Source organism: Melanerpes formicivorus, unplaced genomic scaffold (assembly GCF_026170545.1).
Source record: "Melanerpes formicivorus ecotype bairdi unplaced genomic scaffold, bMelFor1.0.p_v2 SCAF_3, whole genome shotgun sequence".
NCBI lineage: Eukaryota > Metazoa > Chordata > Aves > Piciformes > Picidae > Melanerpes > Melanerpes formicivorus.
In genome coordinates, this window is record NW_027142355.1 from 13969132 (window position 1) to 13991163 (window position 22032).

Here is a 22032-nt window from a genome sequence, read left to right on the forward strand (position 1 = left end):
GGAATGGGAATATACTCTTGAGTCCAGGTTCACCCCCAAGCAATATTTTAGCCTTGTCTAACAGCTCTCAGTCTACACGGCTGAGCACTGCTCACTAGGTTAACATAATATATGGCCATAAACCAATAACTTAGAGCTCTCTAACCTGCCTCTTCTGCTTTTTTATAGGGAAGCATTCCGCTCAGTGGGCTTTGGATGATGTCCTCATAGGGATGAATGACAGCTCTCAGACTGGCTTCCAGGATAAATTTGATGGATCTGTGGATTTGCAAGCAAGCTGGTACAGAATACAAGGAGGTCAAGTAGACATTGACTGCCTGTCTATGGATACAGCTCTGATGTTCAGTGAAAACATTGGTATGTGTCAGCAAATCCTGTTACTTTTGTGGGCAAATTCAGGTCCAGAGTAACCTGCAGGGAAGAGAAGGCTGAAAAAAGGTGAAAATGCAGGTAGCCAGTTTGAATGGCAGTACTGAAGCCAAAGGCACAAGATAAACTCTTTTTTTGTTTGCTTCTTCTCTCTCCTTTCTTAGGAAAACCTCGTTATGCTGAGACTTGGGACTTCCATGTGTCAGCCTCCACTTTCTTGCAGTTTGAGCTGAGCATGGGTTGCAGCAAGCCCTACAGCAATTCTCACAGCATTCACCTTCAGTACTCTCTAAACAACGGGAGAGACTGGCACCTGGTGACAGAGGAGTGCGTGCCCCCCACCATCGGCTGCCAGCAGTACACTGAGAGCTCCATCTACACTTCAGAAAGATTCCAAAACTGGAAGAGAATTACAGTCTACCTCCCACCCTCCACCAAGTGAGCACTGCTCTTCTGGCTGCTTAGCATGAGACAGATTTTGCTGATCTAATTTGAGCAAACATCCTCCAGCCTGAGAATTTTCTACATGTCTTTTGAATGATTAAACATGTGTTGTCACACCATCAGAATTTTAAATGTCCCTTCAAAACAGTTCATCAGATATAACATGAACTGCAGGAACTTAATGAAGTAACAACTTCAGATGAGTACATTCTGAAGTCTTGCCTATGACAGCAAGAACAGGAATCCTCACCCAAACTTTTCTAACATTTACACAATAAGAAGTAAGACCTAATGCCCTGACCCATACTTTCATATCAAAGTATTTTATGTCATCTCACATAACTTGTCATCCAGTTTTTAGCCATCTTAGTCATGGGAGTCAGCAAGTCAAAATGCATGTTTCTGGATGTGCCACCTCTACCCTTTTGAACCAGAGGAGAATTCTGCCTGCCTTCTGGTGCTATCACATGGTTGTAAATGGATGCGGTAGATATGCTGGCATCCACCTCTCCAAACACAACCCTGCTCTAGTTCAGAAATAAAAGATGGTGCTATTGCTTACTGCTGCTCAAAACAGTTCTGTAATTCTGTCAAGCTCCCTCTGTGAATGTCACCACCCAGCGAAAAAAGCAGTTAAAGTGGACACACAGTAATAAACAGATTGGGACTGGGGTTCACATCCTGGTTTCTAGTTCCATAGCTCCCCGCAGGACAGAATGTATCATCTTGCAAAGAATCTTCTTCACAAGTGTAATGATATCTTGATCCTGTCTAAGTCTGAGGACAATTCTCCATGCCTTGTCCACAGTACATTTCCTATGTTGGAACCCATAGCACTATAATAGATGTTCTTTCCACTTTCTTCACCTGAGGCTGACCAGTGTGTGGCTGCTGACGAGTTGGTCAGCAGTATGCATGTGGCTGTTGCTGCAGGTACATTCATACACAGGCATACACACATACATAAACAGGTGTAATCATTGGGCTTTCTTTACACAATGCTTCGTATGGGCAAACTTTCATTAATTCCTGCTTCATTGAAGTAATTATATTTTAACTCTGCTAGCAACACATAGAGCTGTCGAGTGCTAAGGTAGTTCACTGTTTCTGCTCAGTCACTTTGCTGACCAGCAAGAATCCTTTCTTAGTTTTCTCTTTGGGCACCTTTCTTTAGAGCTTGCTGGAATTTTCCTTAAAACCTAACCTGAGAAACTGAAACTTCCAGATCCAAGGAGTCACAAATATTAATGAGATTTTCATCTCCTGAAGCCTGTGGGATTTTCTTTACTGCGTAGTGCTTTGTGGAATAGACATTCTGAAGTTTGAAACACATACCCTCTATTTGTTCTAGCTCTCCCAGGACACGGTTCAGGTGGATTCAGTACAACTATGCTTCTGGCGTTGATTCTTGGGCTATTGATAATGTGGTGCTGGCTACAGGATGCCCTTGGATGTGCTCTGGCCACGGCATCTGTGATGCAGGTCGTTGTGTGTAAGTAGCAACCTGTTTAACCTGCTTCATAGGAAGGATCTTGTGCTGTATCTAGGCCAGATGGATAACACCTTTTCCTCCCAATTTGTTACTAGGTGTGACAGAGGCTTTGGTGGTCCATACTGTGTCCCTGTAATTCCTCTGCCGGCTGTCCTGAAGGATGATTTCAATGGTAACTTGCATCCAGACCTTTGGCCTGAGGTCTATGGTGCTGAGAGGGGAAACCTGAATGGTGACACCATCAAGTCTGGAACAGCTCTCATTTTTAAAGGGGTCAGAGACTACTTATATTGAAAAAAACCACACCAACAGTAGAGATAAAAATAGTACATTTTTTGTTGTTTCCCCTCACATGTTTATGTCAATGTCTTTAGGATAGAATTTCATCTTTTCCTTTTTCCTGTCTTTTCCTGCCTGTGGTATGTACCATGTTTGTCACAGGTGGTTTTGGTGAACAAAGGGGGTTCCTCAGTTTGTTGGCTGTTACTTTCATTTGTGGGATACATTTGTCCTTAATTCAGATTCAACTTCTTTATATGACTTAAATCACATATCATTGGATGCGAATTATCTAAAACTTGGATTGGTTGTTCCTGGAGGTTGTTTCCCTGGGATAATGGGTCTGAAAAAGAGGGAAGCTCTGAGAGGTGGTTTGCCTAATATCTGCAGAACAGGGACCAGCTCTGGCCCCAGGATCCACACAACTTTGAGCACGTCTATAGAGATGGACAGAACCTTAGGGGGTCACTGTGAGGTTTCCTGTCTGCTCCCTTTACTTACTGCTCTAAGACAAGAGGCTGCCTCAGAAAAGGATATTTGTAAACAATCTTTTTTGAGGCACAGAAAAGAGCTTGAGAGGAGTCTTCCTGCCTAGGAGTAGAACGCTTGGCTGCTGTACACTTTACCCAGAAAGATGTCTGTAGAAACTTGGACTCAGTGTCTGAGTAAGCCAGTGCTTGTGGATCAGATCATATCCCACTGACTCAGAGCATGAACTGAAGGAGCTGTACCTGTGTCTATACCTAGCCATGTAGCTGTGCCTCTGGTGGTGACTTGCACCCTTTCTGTTGATATGGGTCACTCTACCAAAGCTGTGGCTGTCCCCACCTTCTGGGACAAGGAGATGGGACAGAAATGGGAAGGAGTGGGACAGAGAACTACATCTCTTGCTGCCAGCAGCAGTCAGTAAAACAACATTCAGATAGTAGTAAGCTTCAGAGCACCTTCAGTAACAGGACCTGAGACTCACACTATGTATTCTGTATTCGCAGGAAGGACTGAGAATGCTTGTATCAAGAGATCTAGACTGCACCAATACTGTGTACATCCAGTTTTCCTTTAAATTCATTGCCAAAGGTAAGATCACTGTTGATTACCTATCACTCATCTAACTTTCATCTAGCTTTATTCTTACCTAGCAGCATCACAGAAAAAGATATGGATTTACATTTTCAACTTCAGTGTACATGATCATAAGTTCACAGTGAATGTGGGAATTTGTTTGAGGTTCTGTATCATCTACCTTGCTTCCAGGCTACATGGCCCTCTGAGCAGTTCCTAAGAAAAAAGTTACTTGTGCTAGTGTCAAAATCAGCAGAGCTAGTACAGGCTTTGAGCAAGAGAGAAGCAAAAGAGCTTGACATTTTTTAGAGATTTTGCAGTGTGTTGGGAAAAACATCGAATTAGTCATTATTTTAAGTTATAAAGTGATGCCTAGATTGCTTAAGGGACTGATAAGGAACTACAGGGATTTTAATTTTCAAGCTTCAATTTACTGTATTAAAAGCTCTTAACATTTGATTTCCTAATAGGTGTCTTAGAGACAACTAAAACTCCATAATTCTACTTAACTGTGTGTGAGAAATACCCAGACTTTACAAGCCAAGTATAAATTTTGGCTTAACAAGCACCAGACACTTTCTCTAGTACAAATATTTTCAAGTCAATGATTCACTCACCCCACTCTTAGTCTCTGTCATCTCTGGCTTTGTCAAATGATTGTATCCAAGTGAGGAGTGCCATGGCAGAGAACTATTGCCCTGTTTGAGGATTTGGGTCACTCCCATACTGTTTCAGAAGTCTTCCCCAGCATTGCTTGCAGAACTGGTATTTTCAGGCTGAACTCTCAGCATGCCAACTCTCCTCTTCCTTTTGCGGAAGATGTTCATAGCTCCTTCAGAAAGTTCAGCACTCTGAGACTAGACCCTGACTGACTCACCATTTGCCGAAAGACAGTGTGAAAAGAGTTTTGAACCACGTCTCTTCCTAAATATGTGTCTTAGCCAAATCTCTGTATGGGCAAGTGAAAATGCAGTTTTTTTCTGAATTAAGTTTGATTCCTTTAATAGGGACTGATTCATAATGTTTGGCTCTTTACTAGTATTGTTTGAGTATTTTATGGAAAAGAGAGAGAACAGTAAGAGCCAAAAGCATAACATGCTCCAAAACCATTAACATGCCAAATGTTTTATATTGTAAATAAAAATCTTTGTGAAGATTTATTTTATCTTTAAAATATTTCTATATATGATCCTTGTCAAGATGCTAAAAAATACAGTGAGTGTTATTCTGAAAGGCAGGAATAGCCAAAGTCTAAAAGCCAGACTTTCAACACATGATCCACAAGAGGTAAAGCAAAGAAACGCAAAGAGAAATCTTTTCTCCTTAAACCTGTGTCTTGCTAGCCTTAGGTTGGATCCAGATCCTAACAGGCTCCATAGTCTTGAATGTAAATTAATACAGCTGAGCACATTTGTTAGCTGTAAGCATTAAGAGCAGTGTGTTGATTATTCTTAATTGCCACAGCCAAGCTGAAGTTAGCTCCTGACTGCAAATGTCTCCTCCTTGCCCTGCTGCATATGCAGTGGTTGAAGAGAGGCTTTGTGCTGGAGCAGAATGGAGCAGGACCATGCACATCAACAAACTTGGTTAATTTAAGAACTATACATGGGAGAAACTTGCACAGTAATGCACAAGGCATAGAACACCTCAACAGCTTGAGCTGCTGTTAAAGGAAGCCCAGGTTCTGTAGTAGATGTCAGAGTAACCTAATTGTATTTACACTTTTAGGAGTGCTCTTGAGAGAGTGCTTTTAAGGGCTGGATTACAATGAATATAAATGCATGTCCTCTCTGCTGCAGGCACGCCAGAGAGGTCACATTCCATCCTGCTGCAATATTCCATCAACGGTGGCATCACTTGGCACCTAATAGACGAGTTTTACTTCACACAGACCACAGATGTCCTCTTCATTAACGTTCCTCTGCCCTACATGGCCCAAAGCAATGGGACACGATTCAGGCTCTGGCAACCTTACAACAATGGTAAGGAAAAGACACCCTTGGGACTCCAGGTCCACACTTGCACAGCTCAGCCTCTGTAGAAGGAAAGATATTTGAACTCAACAATAACAGAGGCTCTTACATCATCTTTCCTTGTATTTGACCTCTTCAATTACATTTATCACAGGATTATGTTTACTGTTCTTATAAAGCTGATGTATGCTTTAAAGTGAAAGTACCTTAACCTAATAACCCTTGACTGTAGGCAAAAGACTCTCAGCCTTGGTCCTGGAGGAACTGGGAGAACAAGCAACACCAATAAAGTTAATTTTACTCAGGTTCTTCTCATCATTTTTAATGGACCTAAGTCTTGTTTATATTGCTGCCCCGTAAGAATGCTCCAATTACACTAAAGTGTCTCAAGTGTAAATGGGAACTGGTTCTACCTTGCTCAGAATTAACTAGGCATTAAAAAACCATTTAGAAAGAGAATGCAGTGAGCAGTTAATGTTTTGATTAAATTGTAAAGGACTATAGAAAGCCGGAAGAGAAACACATCATTCCTTCTGATTACAGGAAATGTGCCATCTGACGGAAGCTCTGGCTCCTTTCTGCTCTCATTTATTCTAAGCACATTTCATAGCACTAAAGAATTCTTACTATCATTTAGACACAGTGACACAGCAATTATTCATTCCATACAGGCATGTGCCTAGTACACATCTAACCAAAATAAAAAGTAATCCAAATCTGGTCCTAAGAAGCCAGTTACAGTTCAGTCTTCTGGTGAGTCCTGCCTCAAAGATTTAACTAAGCATGTCTTGAAGATGGCATCCTTAAGTCAGAATTTTATATTAAAGAAGCCTTTTAGTTTTCATTGATCAACACAACATCTTTTAGACAGGTGGGAAAACCATTTAAACAAAAGATCTGGCAATGTAACCCTTCCTTGACAGTTAAAGCTCCAATAGCCCAATTTACCTGAATTTGTAATCCATTGGAGGGAAGGTCAGAGTTTCCTTCTGTCTTGAAGAGCTCTTGCCAGGAAAACACAAGCTGCTGAGTGTAAGGAAAAAGGTGTAGAATGACATCATGGTGCAGGCTGCTTGGGCTTTACAGTAACTGCTCATGTTGATGCTTCTAGGACTTGGGAGTGCTGACTGATGAGAAGGTCACCATGAACCAGCAATGAACACTTACAGCCCAGAAAGCCAGGCGTTTTCTGGGCTGCATCAAAAGCAGCATAGGCAGCAGGTCATGGGAGGTGATTCTGCCCTCTGCTCCTCTTTTGTGAGACCGAACCTGGAGTGTTGTGTCTAGCTCTGGAGCCTCCAACACAAGTAGGACATGGAACTGTTAGAGTGGATCCAGAGGAGGCCATGAAGATGATCAGACAGCTGGAGCACTCTTCTGTGAAGAGAAGGCTCAGGGGAGACCTTAGCGCAGCCTTTCAGTATTTGGAGGGGGCTGCAGAAGAGCTGGGGAAGGGCTGTTTGCAAAAGCCTGTGTCCTGCTTTCAGAGAGCCTCCTCTCACAGGCAAGAGACTAGAGGGAAAGCAGCACAAAAGAAGCCCTAAGCTGAGGTCAGGATTTTAATGAACTAATCCAATGCACAAGGACCTCAGCCTGTTTCACAGAAAAGCACAGCAAAAGCAGAAGCTGCAGCATAAGCCAGCCATAAAATGATTCCCCAGGCCCTCAGCCAGCCCAGAGGAAAAGACCAATACCCCAAAGCAGAAACCAGAAGCAGCACTCAGAACAGGAGGCCTTTCATGTTCCAATCTGAGCCTCAAGCCCCATGCTACTTTGCTCCAGCCAGCACTTTCATTGTGAGGCTGGCATGATGGCAGTGTGAATATCAGCATTGAATATCAGCAGCAGACTCAATTGTCTAAACCCATGACAGCATGTAGTGATAGAACAAGAGGTGATGGCAGAAGATGGAAGAAACTAGATTTAGACTCAACATTTGAAATAAATTCTTCAGCTTGAGGGTGGGAAGGCACTGGAACAGGCTGCCCAGAGAAGTGCTGGGGGCTCCTTCCCTGGATGTGTTCAAAGCCAGGGTGGATGGCACCTTTGGCAACTTGCTGTAGTAGATGTTCCTGTCCATGGCAGGCCAGTTGGTATTAAATGATCTTTAAGACCTCTTCCAACCCAAACCATTCTGTGATGTTTCTATGATTCTCTATTAAGGATGGAAGTGCTGCCAGAGTTTCAAAGTAAATGTGATTTAAACAGACGGTAATTGTTCAACACAGGTTTTTCACTCTTCAGTTTGCTGTGACTTTTACAAATTTTAGAGTAATAAATGTTAATTCTTTAGGGTTGTGCTGCAGAGCAGTATGGGGACAGTTTCCATGGAAAATGAAAATATAATCCATATATATATAATCCATAAATATTAGCAAATGTCCTGATTGCTTATAATGGTAGTGTTAGATCCTAATAGGAATGTTTCCCTTTCCTTTGTAGGCAAAAAGGAAGAAATATGGATTATTGATGACTTCATTATCGATGGAAATAACCTAAAGAACCCCGTGATCCTTTTGGATACATTTGACTTTGGTCCCAGAGAGGACAACTGGTTTTTCTATCCTGGTGGAAACATTGGACTTTATTGCCCATATTCATCTAAAGGAGCTCCGTAAGCATCTCTCAGCAACAAATTAGAATGAGGTGACTGTGATAAAGTGAGACTAAAGCAATCCTCTGCTCTTTCTGCAGGGAAGAAGATTCGGCTATGGTATTTGTTTCAAATGAAGTTGGAGAGCACTCCATTACAACAAGGGACCTGAACGTAAATGAAAATACTATAATCCAGTTTGAGGTACTTGTCCTCAGAGTTATTTTGCCTTTTGCTTAGAGTTCTGTGTCTTCAGGTTCTGCTCTTTGCTGGGCAAATAGCCCAGCTGTTAGGATTATCACGTAGAGAAGTCTCTCTAATTTCCCTTGTAGTTGCTTTGATTATACTTTCCCTCACGTGAATGTATCATGAAGCTTTTATACACAGATAAGGGAAATTTCTGCTTCAAAGTCATCTGCTTCCTTCCCTGAACTGTCACTTTGCCTGTAACTATGTACTTTCACTGACAGCATTAAAGTCCATGTCCTACAAGTTGGAGCAATGGCAGACAAGGAGATGAGCAAAATCCAGTGAGGGTTCAGATTGCCACTTCACAGCCTGCTCAGGATAGGCACGCAGCATTTCCACAAACTTCATCTGTGACACTAGAAATTTTTTTTTCCTGCTTGATGGCTTAATTGTGCTGTTGAACTTTCTCAGACAGCCAAAGTTCTGCTTTTCTTTTGCTTCTGCTCATTCTTTCATAGATGCTCTAGAGGAAGCTGCTCTTTGGCCATGGTGGCCTGAATTCATCCCATCATAGGGAGTTATTTAAAGCTCAAGAATAAGGATTATATTGGTTGTGCTTCTCATATAGTCAGTGGAAACAGATGTCTCTATGACCACACATGGTCTAAACTAAACTGTGCTTCAGATTTATCCTAAAATCTAAACTGTGCATTGGCTGGGGCAGCTACTGGTGGGAGTAATCATTTAGCCTGCTATGTATTAGTTTAGGGAGGGTCATTATAATGTCATTAAGCAATTGCCAATGAATCTTTCATGTAAATTGCCATAGTGACTAGGGTGCTTTTAACAAAGATGAAGCATGCTGTAGCATAAACAGCAAATTATGCCAGTTTAGGAACAATTACTAAAATTATCCTCAGGGTTTTCAAAGAAATCTAGGCTTAGCTGTACACTCATGCACACTTCAATTTGTCATGCAGCTAATCCATAAATTATTGAATGCAAACCATTTTCTGGTTTAAAATATAGATTACAGCCTGTAGAACAAAAATGTTTGAAGTCACTTTAGGATATTAATAAGTCTTCAGAGCATTAACCTCTTAAAATCTACATGCTTACTTCTATATGTGGTAAGAACATTGTTTCCAGCTCACATTTTTGAGGACTTTAGTACAAATTAAGGAAGTATGCATAATGCAGTAGAGTTTATCTCTGTCTCAAGAGTCAAAACATCATTGGGTCAAGCATCTCTCTAAGCTTCCAGATGAGTAGACAACCCTTCTCCTCAAATCTAGGTTGATGGGTCTCGTGCACTGAAGAGTGATGAAGGAAGTTTGATGTAGGTTGCATTTTCAACATTCATGCACAATTCTAAGTATCACTGGGCTTTAGAAATAAATAGGTTTTCCTTATAGAGCAGCATGTTAGAAAGACACATTCTTTCCACTAAAAAGACATGTAAAAAAACCCCAAATGTTTCCAGGTTAGCGCACACTTTGTATTTCATCATCAAGGCAGGGTTATTTACGGCGTGGTAAGTATGGCACATCTTACTTTATATCACAGCCATCCTGTAAGGCGACTAATCCTTATTCTTTTATATAAACAATTCAAAAGTCAAATATCTTAGCAGCAATGAGAAAGAAAAGCAGACTAATTTGCAATGAGTGCATGCAGAAAGTATGTATCAAATTCTGTACAGAACATCTTATATTTTTTTCAGTAATAGAATTGTTTTTCATGTAAGATTTCTGCCTTTTTTATGCTCTCTACATCAAGAACCTTGTAAGAATACCTTGAGAAGTTTGACACTGGCAAGCTGGTTTACTGTGACATTAAATCTAAACCCAGTGCAGCTATGATGTTCTTTTAATGCTGTCTCCTAGGGCTTTGCATCTATACATGAGCAAATGGGTAGTGATCATGGTAGCTGAAGAGCGTACTGAAGTGATAGAGCACACCCTAAGGAAGAAGTTCTTTCTTCTTCAAGTATACCATTACAGAGGACTTATAGAGCAGCTCAGCAGTTTAAAGAGGAAGTTTATGTTTACACATTTTCTTTTAATTTTTCTGGGTTTACAAATGCATGGGTTTTTTGTGCTGTGATTACTTCTGTACCTGCTCGGAGGACTGCAAGAGCTGATGGATTTGTCCAGCAACATTAGCAGCTCTCCTCTGGCTTTCTTTCTAATTAACTTTACCATTTTCCCTTTGTAAAAGTAGTTGGGGACCTCCTGTTGCATTCATCTGTTGATAAACCAGAATGTGATATGCCCATGGACAGTTAGGGCAAGAATTCATGTTCATCTGCTTGTTCCGAGTACAATGTCTTAGTTGTTAAATGAGTTCCCAAGTCACCATTTTTCTGGCCTAAATAAATACCTTACCAAATAGGAGAAGCTGACTAACATAAATAGTGATTAGGAACCCCATAAGCGGTCCTATGTCATCTGCATTTCATATCTTGGTCCACAGATCAATATTGGCTGCACCACTGACAGCTCCTCTGCTGACCCGGTAAAGCTGGAGTTCTCACGAGACCTGGGGGCAACCTGGCACCTGCTGCTCCCCTTGTGCTACAGCAGCAGCAGCCACCTCAGCTCCCTGTGCTCCACTGAGCACCACCCAAGTAGCACTTACTATGCAGGCACCACCCAGGGCTGGAGAAGGGAGGTCATTCATTTTGGAAGGCTGCACCTCTGTGGGTAAGTGTCCAGCTCCTGTTCTTGCCAAGCTTTTCATTTATTTGTTTTTAATTCTGTTTTCCATCCAAAAACCTCTCCCAGCACAGGAGTGAGCAGCACTAGAGCAGATGACTGATTTTTCTCCACTTTCGTCCTGATTATTAGTTAGTGTTCAGGTGATTCCCCAAATTAGGTTGTGCCTATTGCTAATGTAGAATAACCACAGGTATTTTCCTGGAGGTGGGTTGCATGGTAAAATCAATGCAAAAGTGACTGTTCTTAGAGCACTGAGTGCTCTTCACTGCAGTGTCTTAGCAGTGTCTTAGCCATTTGAATTCATCAATGATATTCTTGCATGAAAACTTAGAATTCATTAGAAAATGCAGTAAAATGTGAGCTAGTATAAACCTGATTGGACTTCAGTGTAAGGAAATGGACTGTTCTAAATACTTGAGGTCTCTTGTAGCTGTAAAGTTCTCTGATTCCAAGAAATTAACTGCTGAAGTCACTCAGAAACTCAAAGTCTGTGGAAAAAAACAGGTTGGATGACAACAGACACACAGCCCAGAAAAACAGTATCACAGTATCACAGTATCACAGTATCACTTAGGTTGGAAAGGGCCTCGGGGATCATCGAGTCCAACCTATCAACACAGACCCCATGCCTAGACCATGGCACCAAGTGCCACGTCCAATCTCCCCTTGAACGCCTCCAGGGTCGATGACTCAACCACCTCCCTGGGCAACCCGTTCCAATGCCGAATGACTCGCTCGGTGAAGAACTTCCTCCTCACCTCGAGTCTGAACCTCCCCTGGTGCAGCTTGAGACTGTGTCCCCTCGTTCTGGTGCTGGTTGCCTGGGAGAAGAGGCCAACCCTCTCCTGGCTACAACCACCCTTCAGGTAGTTGTAGAGGGCAATGAGGTCACCCCTGAGCCTCCTCTTCTCCAGGCTAAACAATCCCAGCTCCCTCAGCCTCTCCTCATAGGGCTTGTGCTCAAGGCCTCTCACCAGCCTTGTTGCCCTTCTCTGGACACGCTCAAGTGTTTCAATGTCCTTCTTAAACTGAGGGGCCCAGAACCGGACACAGTACTCAAGGTGCGGCCTAACCAGAGCAGAGTACAGGGGCACAATGACCTCCCTGCTCCTGCTGGCCACACTATTCCTAATGCAGGCCAGGATGCTATTGGCCCTCCTGGCCACCTGGGCACACTGCTGGCTCATATTCAGGTGGCTGTCGATCAGCACACCCAGGTCCCTCTCTGTTTGGGAGCTCTCCAGCCACTCCGACCCCAGCCTGTAGCTCTGCATGGGATTGCCGTAGCCAAAGTGCAGCACTCGGCACTTGGACTTGTTGAAAGCCATCCCATTGGACTCTGCCCATCTGTCCAGTCGGTCGAGGTCCCTCTGCAGATCCTTTCTACCCTCTAACTGACTAACATCTGCCCCTAACTTTGTGTCATCTGCAAACTTGCTGATGACTGACTCTACCCCTTCATCCAGATCATCGATGAATATGTTGAAGAGGACAGGGCCCAGCACTGATCCCTGGGGGACACCACTGGTGACTGGCCCCCAGCTGGATGTGGCACCGTTCACCACCACTCTCTGGGCCCGGCCCTCCAGCCAGTTCCTAACCCAGCACAGAGTGTAATGGTCCAATCCACGGGCTGACAGCTTAGTCAGCAGTTTGCTGTGGGGGACGGTGTCAAAGGCCTTGCTGAAGTCTAGGTAGACCACAACAACACAAACAATACATGCTACCAGGTCTACTAATGTGTAACTATCCAAAGCATAATACAATGCTATCTGCTGTGCTAGCATCAATTCAGTTTATGTGAAAGACCACATCCTTAAGGATTAAACCAGAGCATGTATGAAAGAAAATGACCCTTTACCCAACTACCAATGCAACCCTTCAAATGAAAATTTTGACTACACAGACTCCTTGCTCATTTAAACCTTCCAGGTATTTTGGTTCATCCCTCTGTTTCTGAGTATTTCTGTCCTATTTGCCTGCCTTCCCTCCTATTCCTTCTCCGACACACCAGCCCAGAAGCCAGACAAACCCAGCAGTGCAAAGCAGCTACCATGGAGCATTTAATGGCATGAAATTCTTGGGCCAGGGGCCTGAAAGATTATTTTCTCCACCAGAATCCTTTGGAATAACAAGAACTCCAAACTTGATTTCTTATGTAACTCTAAAAAACTCCAGTCTTGTCATCCCCAAAGTGTGAAGATGAAGATGACAACATTTTGTGTTATTTCCACAGCATGTGTTGTTTTAGAAATTAATATGTTCTCCACAGACACTTTGTAAGAACTGGTAAATAAGACTTTGTGTTCCAATTATGTCCTGAAGGAAAAGCCCACGGCCTGATGAGCCAGTGAAGAAACGCTTCAGCAAGACAGTATTTCACTGTCTGCTTCAGACACGATTCACGCTTCACCCTTTCCAAGAGGGAACCTGAGTGAAGGAGCTGATGTGCCTCTAGGGTGGAACAAATCAAGCCCATGGGACACAAGTCTCCTCTGAAGAGGAGCTTACAACACCTTGAGCCTCACACTTGTATTTTCATCTCAGGCTGCACTAAAATCAATGGTTTTAGACTTCCAGCAGAACTCTGGTTCTCCAGTACCTTTCTTGAAACTATCAGTAGTGTCCCCACTCATCAGCTCTCCCTTACATCTGAATCCCCTCATAAAAATCCCTTTCCAGCAAATAAAGACAAAAAACCTCATCAGCTGCCTGTGCTATTGATTCACCTGCTGCATTTAGATATCTCTAACAAGACACATTAAATATGCAAGGCAATTAAGTGCTTTTCCCTTCACACTATTCTAGTTTCCTTCCTCCTTTAAAACGTTTCCTCAGCTGGGAATAAAATAAGTCTCTCAAGTGTTTTTCCCTACCTCAATTTGTTTTCCCTCCTTTCCCAGTCAGTTCCTCTAAATATAAATATGCAGCATCGATGTGAGGAGCACTTAGAAGGCAAATTTAAAATGACAGGACAGCACCCAAAGGAGAATGTATTTTAAATTAGCAATGTGAAATATCAATCCAGGTTAAGAAGAAGCTACTTGAAAGCAAGCTGAATGCCTGGTGACATGGCAGGTCAGGTTTTCATTCTGTGTAACTGAGGACAAGATCCTATCACTCCAGCACCACAGGTAGTCTCCCTGTCTCTCTGGGGGCAAGGTGGCCTCCTGAAGTAGGATTTCACTCTCCAGGAGAGGGTGAAAGAGGCCTGGTCTGAGCCAGGCACTCTACACCAAGACCACAGGCATTCATCCTCCCCATGAACAAGAGAGCAGTTAGATTTCACATCCCATTTTCAGGTCCAACATTCAGTTTTGGTATCATAGCTAATGAATGACGTTATTTGGATTTCTGCCAGCACTTGAGTTGGATGTCAACATAAAGGTGCAGGAATTGTAATTGGATACAGCAGCCAGTTTCTAGGATTGAGCAACAGCTTAATCAAGGCAGTTCTGACAGAAGTAGTACTGTCTGTGCACAGTAGGGTGTAAAACCAAAGCAAGATGGAACTGTTATTTAAAGTAAGGACACTCCTTGCCTTTTCAGGTTGGCAAGGTTCAGGTGGTACCAAGGATTTTACCCTACTGGATCCCAGCCAGTGACGTGGGCCCTTGACAACGTGTACATTGGCCCACAGTGCGAAGAGATGTGCAATGGGCATGGCAGTTGTATCAATGGCACAAAGTGCATCTGTGACCCTGGGTACTCTGGGCCAACCTGCAAAATAAGTACCAAGAACTCTGACTTCCTTAAGGATGACTTTGAAGGTATCTTTTCTTTTTTTTTTTTCTTTTTTTTTCTTTTTTTGTGGTGGGGGTGGTCTGAATTCTGCCTGTCCGTCTTGGTGGAACTCAGGGCTCAAGGCATAAATTAGCAACAACTTCCTCACCCCTTCATGCTTCTGAATATAATTTGTGCTGGGGGGTATTCCTAAGAACCAAGAAGTTCAGATGTGATTCTCAAGCATGGTTTGTCTGATGGCTATCAGTTGTCTGATTAGGAGTGTCTGAGTCTGTGAAGTTGGTAGTGCTGGAATACAAACTCTTCACTGAAAAAATAATTTCCTGAAATTCTACATGTAGGAAATAACTTTGTAAGAAAATGATGGTTTGATGGCAGTTTGATGTTAGCACAGACAGAGCACAGGCAAGTAAGACAAATAGAGGAGAGTTTTAAACTTGTTTTGTTCCTTACTGCATGAGAAATCAAAGTGGCCCTAGTAAAGCAAACGTGGTTTCAGAGCAGGCTGGGTCTCAGTGCTGAGGGCCGCTGCAAGGCAGACCCCAAGCAAGCAATGGCTGGAGGGAACTTAAAGCCTCATGCATGCCTGGGCACACACAACATCCATGTGCACAATTCTAAAACCACCACAAGGTTTCCTCACTAACAAGCATGGCAAGAAGAGCACACCTTGAATAAAGTAGCACCTGTGAATCACACTCATCCCTTCACAGCTGCTGCATCTCACTGTAAATGTTGCCAGCCCTTGCTCACATGCCACCACCCAAGCCCAAAGTTTCTTTATAGATTTGGCTAGTTCCTTGTTATCCTATGAAGAATTGAGAAAAGTAGAACATCCTGTGAGTACTTGAGACCAGCAACCCAGATTTCCTACTTCTGGGTTTGTTTTCTTTTGTTCTGATGTGTGGCAATTTTGCAGAGTGTATTGTGCTGCAAACACAGAACATTTCTTCCCTCTGCTTCTGACATTTAACTTAGCCCTCTTCCTCTGGAAGGGGTACTTTGGCAGTATGAACATTGCAGAGTAAACCATAAATTTGTATTCACTGTGTGTTCAGGTCAGCTGGAGTCAGATAGATTCCTGCTTGTGAGTGGTGGGAAGCCATCAAGGAAATGTGGTATCATGTCTGGAGGAAACAACCTTTTCTTTAATGAAGAAGGCTTACGCATGCTGATGACTCGAGACCTAGATTTGTCACAAGCCAGGTAATGCAATTTCAAAGTTGTTTCAGATTTCACTGCAGAAATAATATACTGAGGAATAATACCTATGTGATACTTCTATGATAAAGGCAAGGTGATACACTCTGATCTTTAAAACTTACTCTATTTTAACCACTGTTAGCATTTTAAATTAAATTAAACTTGAACTTTAATAGCATTAATCATTTAAATGTTTTGGGTTTGTCTGGGTTTTTTCTCCTTGAATAAGAACTCTAGGATCTGGTGCTAAGCCTTCAGTAGTTTATGCAAAGTTTTGAATCGTTGAATCATAGAATGGTTTGGGTTGGAAGGGACCATAGATGTCCGTGCAGTAAGCAGGGACAGAGCGAGAGTGATTGCCCATTGGAATGTGCTGCCTGGGGAGGTGATGGAGTCACCACCATTGGAGGTGTTTAGGAGGAGACTTGACAGGGTGCTTGGTTGCATGGTTTAGTTGATTAGGTGGTGTTGGATGATAGGTTGGATGCGATGATCTTGAAGGTCCCTTCCAACCTGGTTTATTCTATTCTATTCTATTTTTAACTAGATGAGGTTGCTCAGAGCCCTATCTAACCTGATATTGAATGTTTCCACGGATGGGGCATTTACCACCTCTCTAAGCAACCTTTTTCACCCTCATTGTAAAACATTTCTTCCTTCTATCTAGTCTGTATCTACTCTCTTTTAGTTTAAAACCAAGTACCCCTTGTCCCCATTTTACAAGACCCTTTTAAGTACTGAAATTCTGCAATAAGGTCTTCCTGGAGCCTTCTCCTCTCTAGGTTGAACAACCCAAATTCTCTCAGCCTGCATTTGTAACAAAGGTATTCTATCCCTCCCATCACTTTTTTTTCCCTCCTCTGGGCCTGCTCAAAAAGGTTCATATGTTTCTTCTGCTGAGGACTGCAGAGCTGGATTCAATACTCATGGTGGACTCTCCTCAGAGGAGAGTCTACTCCCTCAAGTCCATCAAGCTGCTGGCCACAGTTCTTTTATGCAGCCCAGGATACTGCTGGCCTTCTGGGCTGCAAGTGGACATTGCCATCTCATGTCCAGCTCTTCACCCACCAGTACCTTCAATCCATAGAATCAATAAGGTTGTAAAAGACCTCAAAGATCATCGAGCCCAACCTGTCACCCAACACCTCATAACTACTAAACTGTGGCTTCAAGTGCCACGTCCAATCCCTTTTTGAACACCTAAGCCTCTGCAGGGCTGCTCCCAATCACATAACCTCCCAGCCTCTGTTGATACTGGGAATTGCCCCTAACTAGGTGCAGAAACTTGCACTTGTTGAAATTCATGAGGTTCACACAGGTGCACTTTTGTCCAGATTCTTCTTTGTCTTGTAGTTCTTTTATTACTGAAGCTCGCTTTCTTCTTACACTGCACGTTTGTGCCAGTAATTCACAGAGACATTCCCATCAAGCTACCTGCAGAGGAGAAGTTAGATCACTGAGACATTCTAAGCAAGCCACATCAAAATAATGTACACTGATACGAATTAAACCATAGCCTACATTCATGCATGCTAATAAACAAGCATTGTTCTCTAATTTATTTGGTACCTTAGCTTTTATCCTTGTGTTACTGCTTTGAAAAGATTCCATTTTCCCAAAAACTTTTTTCCACTGACCTCTGAGAGGAGTAAATTCTGAAAGGAGTGAACACCTGAGTTGTCTCTCATGTTCTGTAGGAAACACTTTAACAGGCATTTTATCTCTTCTTGACTTGTCTTTGTTACCAGTGAAGCTCTAAATAATGGCTTCATTGCAGAGCCTTGTGGTCAATAAAGATGCCTAATTTCTAACTATCACATTTTCCAGCTCAGCAGTTAGCTGGCCCTCAGTGAGGTGTAATGTTAAAAATCTCTGTACTGAATTTGCAAAGTACCTCACAGCAGACTTTTTTCAGAACCTGGCAAATACAAACATCAGTTCTCTGCACTGATTTGATGTCTTAGATGGCTCTGAAATTAAGAGTGCTTAACAACATATGCAAGAGATCTTGAAAGTTGCTCCATTGGTCTAAATGACATGTTTTCCTTATTCTCCGTGTTCAAAGAACCTTCATTTATCTCTTCTCCATGATAGTCTGTAGTTGGATTTGCATATATTGACCTGCAGGTGTTATATGGAGATAAATGACTTCTGTCTTAGTAAAAGAAAAACAAAGCAGTGCATTTAATTTCTTGTATATGCTTGTGAAAAACAGCAGTTATCACATACAACTACATTTTGCTCTGAGCAGCAGGGCAGGCTGCAGTGGCATTGCTGGGGGCTGTTCCTTAGCAATCTCAAGTAATTGCAGCCACCTGAAAAGCACAGCAGATCTGGATGTGACACATGTGCCCAGTTCTGTGCAGGACTTGGGGAGTTTTCAGTTTATGTCAGGACTGACAAGAACCATAATTTCAATAAAATTATTTAAGGGTATTCAATTCATTAGTCACATTAAACTTCACTTTTCTTGTGAGGAGATCCCCTGAAGCACATAGGTAAGCTGTGGTGTCTGTCAGCCATGCTGAGCACCCGGTGACTGAAAACAAGTGGACTCTCCAATCCACTATCCACTGCCATCATGTCTATATTTTAAACAGTTTAGCACAGAGGATAGTATGTCAAAATCATGGTGATGCCAATAGCTGAAGCCACACAGCGTGGAAGATCAGTAGGTGTCACAATTGATCAAATGCCCTCCGGTGCTGAATTACTAGAAGAACATCTACGCATCTTAGTATTGCTAGATCTACAAGAAAAGATTGCTTTTCCATTTACAAATAAACAGAGCCTTTCTAAAATACCTGTGTGATGAGAAGAGAGATATTTAAAACTACTTTTTTTATTTGCTATACATTATGTTAACCTTTATTTGAGTTAGCTGTTACTATGTTAGTAAAAATCCAGATAAAAGAGCTGCAGTCCCCAGAGAGCAGATTTGACAGAGACTAGGTCACCTGGGTTTATTTCCTTTGAGTTATGTGGCAAACATCAGAGTAAATCTGAGAAGGCACAAAGACTTGCCAGTAGTGACTCAAATCCATTACAGCTGATATGTTGATCCGTGAGGGTTCCCAGTGCTCCTTTACAGCACAAGCAATCTGTTATGTCTAGGATGTGGAGGTGGATATAATCTACAGCAAAAGAAGTTATATATAGTAGCAAGAGAAAATGTGAGTCACCACGAGGACTGGAATTAATTGACTTGCAGGTCTAGTGTTTTATTGAAGCTTTGTCTGCCCAGCACCACTGCAGCTTCCACTCCCAGCAGACCTACCTGCAGATCAAACCAGATTTTGGACACAAATTTTCTTCTGCACCTTTTCATTTAACCATGACCCAGGCAGCACTAATGTGATAGTAATGAGAGCAGATTCCACACTCCAATGCCATGCAAGAGCTGTTCAAACATGAATTAATGCTGGTAATATCTCTGTGAGTCCAATGGGCAAATATCATTACAGCAGCAGTTCCCTCCACTCAAGTGCACAGTAAAGCTATTTATGAGCATCAGCTAAGGGGAAGAATTTCACAGTTTGATGCAGGTCTATTGTGCTGCTTTGGAGAAGCTAATTAAATAGGGGATGAAAGCACTGCTGTCTCTGGGTGGCTTGGGCTGACTTCAGGGAAGCCAGCACATGGAAGCACTGTGATTTAGACAAATTTCCCAAGCAGATTCAATGGAGAAAGTGATCCCTGAAAATCATAGCTGCTTTGTTCTATGCAGATCTTCTCTGGTTTGTGCCAGTGGAAAACCAGGATGCTTATTTTGGATTTAAGCATTCCAGCAAATTCAGAGCAAATTATGATCTGTTTAGGTCACTTGCTTTTGTGCCACTTAAATCCATACTTATGGGTTAGAGGGATAAAAATTTCCCCCAGGATTATATCCCTGATATTTACAATACCATCTGTTCTGCAGACAATAGCTTAAAATATAAATGACCAGCTTTGTTCAGGCTCTTCTGCCTGGCAAACTACCACACAGGCAAAATGAATTTTTCTCACCTTACCTGCTTGTCTACTCATATTCCAAAGCCTTGGAAATCCTAAAATCTCATGGAGTTGACTCTTACAAGAAGAAATCACAGGGCTAATCAACAGACAAATTCCAAGTCTCTCTAGCTGTTTTTCTAGGATGTTTCAGAAATCTTTCCAGTAATTGCTCCCACTGTTAGATTTGTGCAGTTCTTCATGAGACTGGGATGTGGTAAGGGGGTGCCTGACCCCAGGAGCCAGCCTGTGCTGCTGCAGTATTCACTCAATGGGGGCCTCACTTGGAGTCTTCTCCAGGAGTTCCTCTTCAGTAACTCCAGCAATGTGGGACGATACATTGCCCTGGAAATTCCCCTGAAGGCCCGCTCCAGCTCCACTCGGCTCCGCTGGTGGCAGCCCTCTGAGAACGGTCATTTCTACAGTCCTTGGGTAATTGACCAGGTAAGGACTATTGGGGTTCTTAGTACAACTTTACACTGTTTTCAGTCTGAATGTTTTCCTTTTGTTGGTATATGTCATTTCACTGGGTCAAGCAAAAACACTTTGTATAAAGATACTCCAGGATTGTAATCGTATAGCAAGATAATAGAGTATGAGTGCTGTGTGCTGATCCGAGGGGTTAATGCTCTGTTGCCATGTGGGGTACTGAGTGCTCACTTTGGAACTAGACAGTCTTTTATTCTTGGGTAGATCCTCAGGTTCACATTGTAGAAGGCCTTACCATGCAACATGCAAGTCACTCAGACTTCAAAAAGCTTCATTAGATATCTGTCCAAATACACTTGGTAGAATGTAATAGGAAAAACTATACAAGAAAGTCTTCTGACTTTGAAAATAAAGTTTAGTTTCAGATTTGGGATTTCATTCTATAAAGATTATCATATTGGTTTGTATGACTTGTTACAAATCTCAAGAAACCTCACAAAACTGATTGCATTCTAAGTAGTATTACTGTCTGACCAAGTTAATTTTGTTTAACTATTCCTTAATTATTTTTTTTTTTAAGTAGTTAGTTCAGGTCCTTAGAAGAAACCCAGAAACTGAACTCCCACCCACATTTAAGTTCCCATTCCTCCATTTACCAACAAACAAATCCTCATTCTTTCATTCATCTCTCTACACTGGATGTAGTTATATTAGTTCAGAATAGTCAGAATTTTAATTCAGAATAACAAGTGAAAATTAATTCTAACTTGCTTGCTGCTGAATAGTAAAATGCTGACATCTTACAGTCAGTGGCAAAACAGAGACTATTTGCCCAGTTCTGTCAGCAGATGCAGTCTGACAGCAGGGCACCAGATTATAGCAGAGCTGAACAGACAGTAGGAAAAATGGCAGTGTAGTCACATTGCTCCTACCAACATTTATTTTTTGTGAGCAGTGCTACTTCATCCAGGATGGAGTTCAATTCCCTGGACTTGACATTTGTATAACTGAACTAAGCTCTTTAGGACCTCTGTTTAGGAAGAATATATTCCCCTTCCTCATAACCTAAACTCTTTACAAAGTACCTTTGTCCATTTTGGACCAGCAGAACTTACACACATAGTTGGATAAATCTCTTCCTCCTTTGGGGTGCTACATCCCATGTATGTTTTGACGACTTGGAGACATTTTTCCTTTGCAATAACAATTCTTTTCCTAATGTTTCAGATTGTTATTGGAGGAAACATTTCTGGCAATACAGTATTAGAAGATGATTTCACCACACTGGATAGTAGAAAGTGGCTGCTGCATCCTGGTGGAACAAAGATGCCAGTCTGTGGCTCTACTGGGGATGCTCTAGTGTTCATTGAGAAAGCCAGCACCCGCTACGTTGTCACCACTGACATTGTTGTCAATGAAGATTCTTTCCTGCAAATAGATTTTGCAGCATCCTGCTCTGTCACAGACTCCTGTTATGGTAACAGCGACTTAGTAATTCCTGCCCTTTCTCTCATGTACAGGAAAGTTCACTTACCATTATAT

The 22032-nt window shown here is 42.3% G+C and overlaps 1 protein-coding gene across 2 annotated transcripts in view; it reads left to right on the forward strand.

Annotated features, from left to right (window-relative positions):
• RELN (reelin) overlaps positions 1 to 22032 on the forward strand; it is a 290574-nt gene that overhangs the window by 237763 nt on the left and 30779 nt on the right. For both annotated transcript variants that reach the window (XM_068167080.1, XM_068167089.1), the window contains exons 33-45: positions 169 to 357; positions 534 to 807; positions 2165 to 2305; positions 2401 to 2578; positions 3577 to 3661; positions 5446 to 5628; positions 8062 to 8233; positions 8314 to 8416; positions 10877 to 11106; positions 14671 to 14891; positions 15924 to 16071; positions 20247 to 20505; positions 21718 to 21967. In XM_068167080.1, the coding sequence (XP_068023181.1) occupies positions 169 to 357; positions 534 to 807; positions 2165 to 2305; positions 2401 to 2578; positions 3577 to 3661; positions 5446 to 5628; positions 8062 to 8233; positions 8314 to 8416; positions 10877 to 11106; positions 14671 to 14891; positions 15924 to 16071; positions 20247 to 20505; positions 21718 to 21967 (2433 nt within the window). The remainder of the gene's footprint in view (positions 1 to 168; positions 358 to 533; positions 808 to 2164; positions 2306 to 2400; positions 2579 to 3576; positions 3662 to 5445; positions 5629 to 8061; positions 8234 to 8313; positions 8417 to 10876; positions 11107 to 14670; positions 14892 to 15923; positions 16072 to 20246; positions 20506 to 21717; positions 21968 to 22032) is intronic.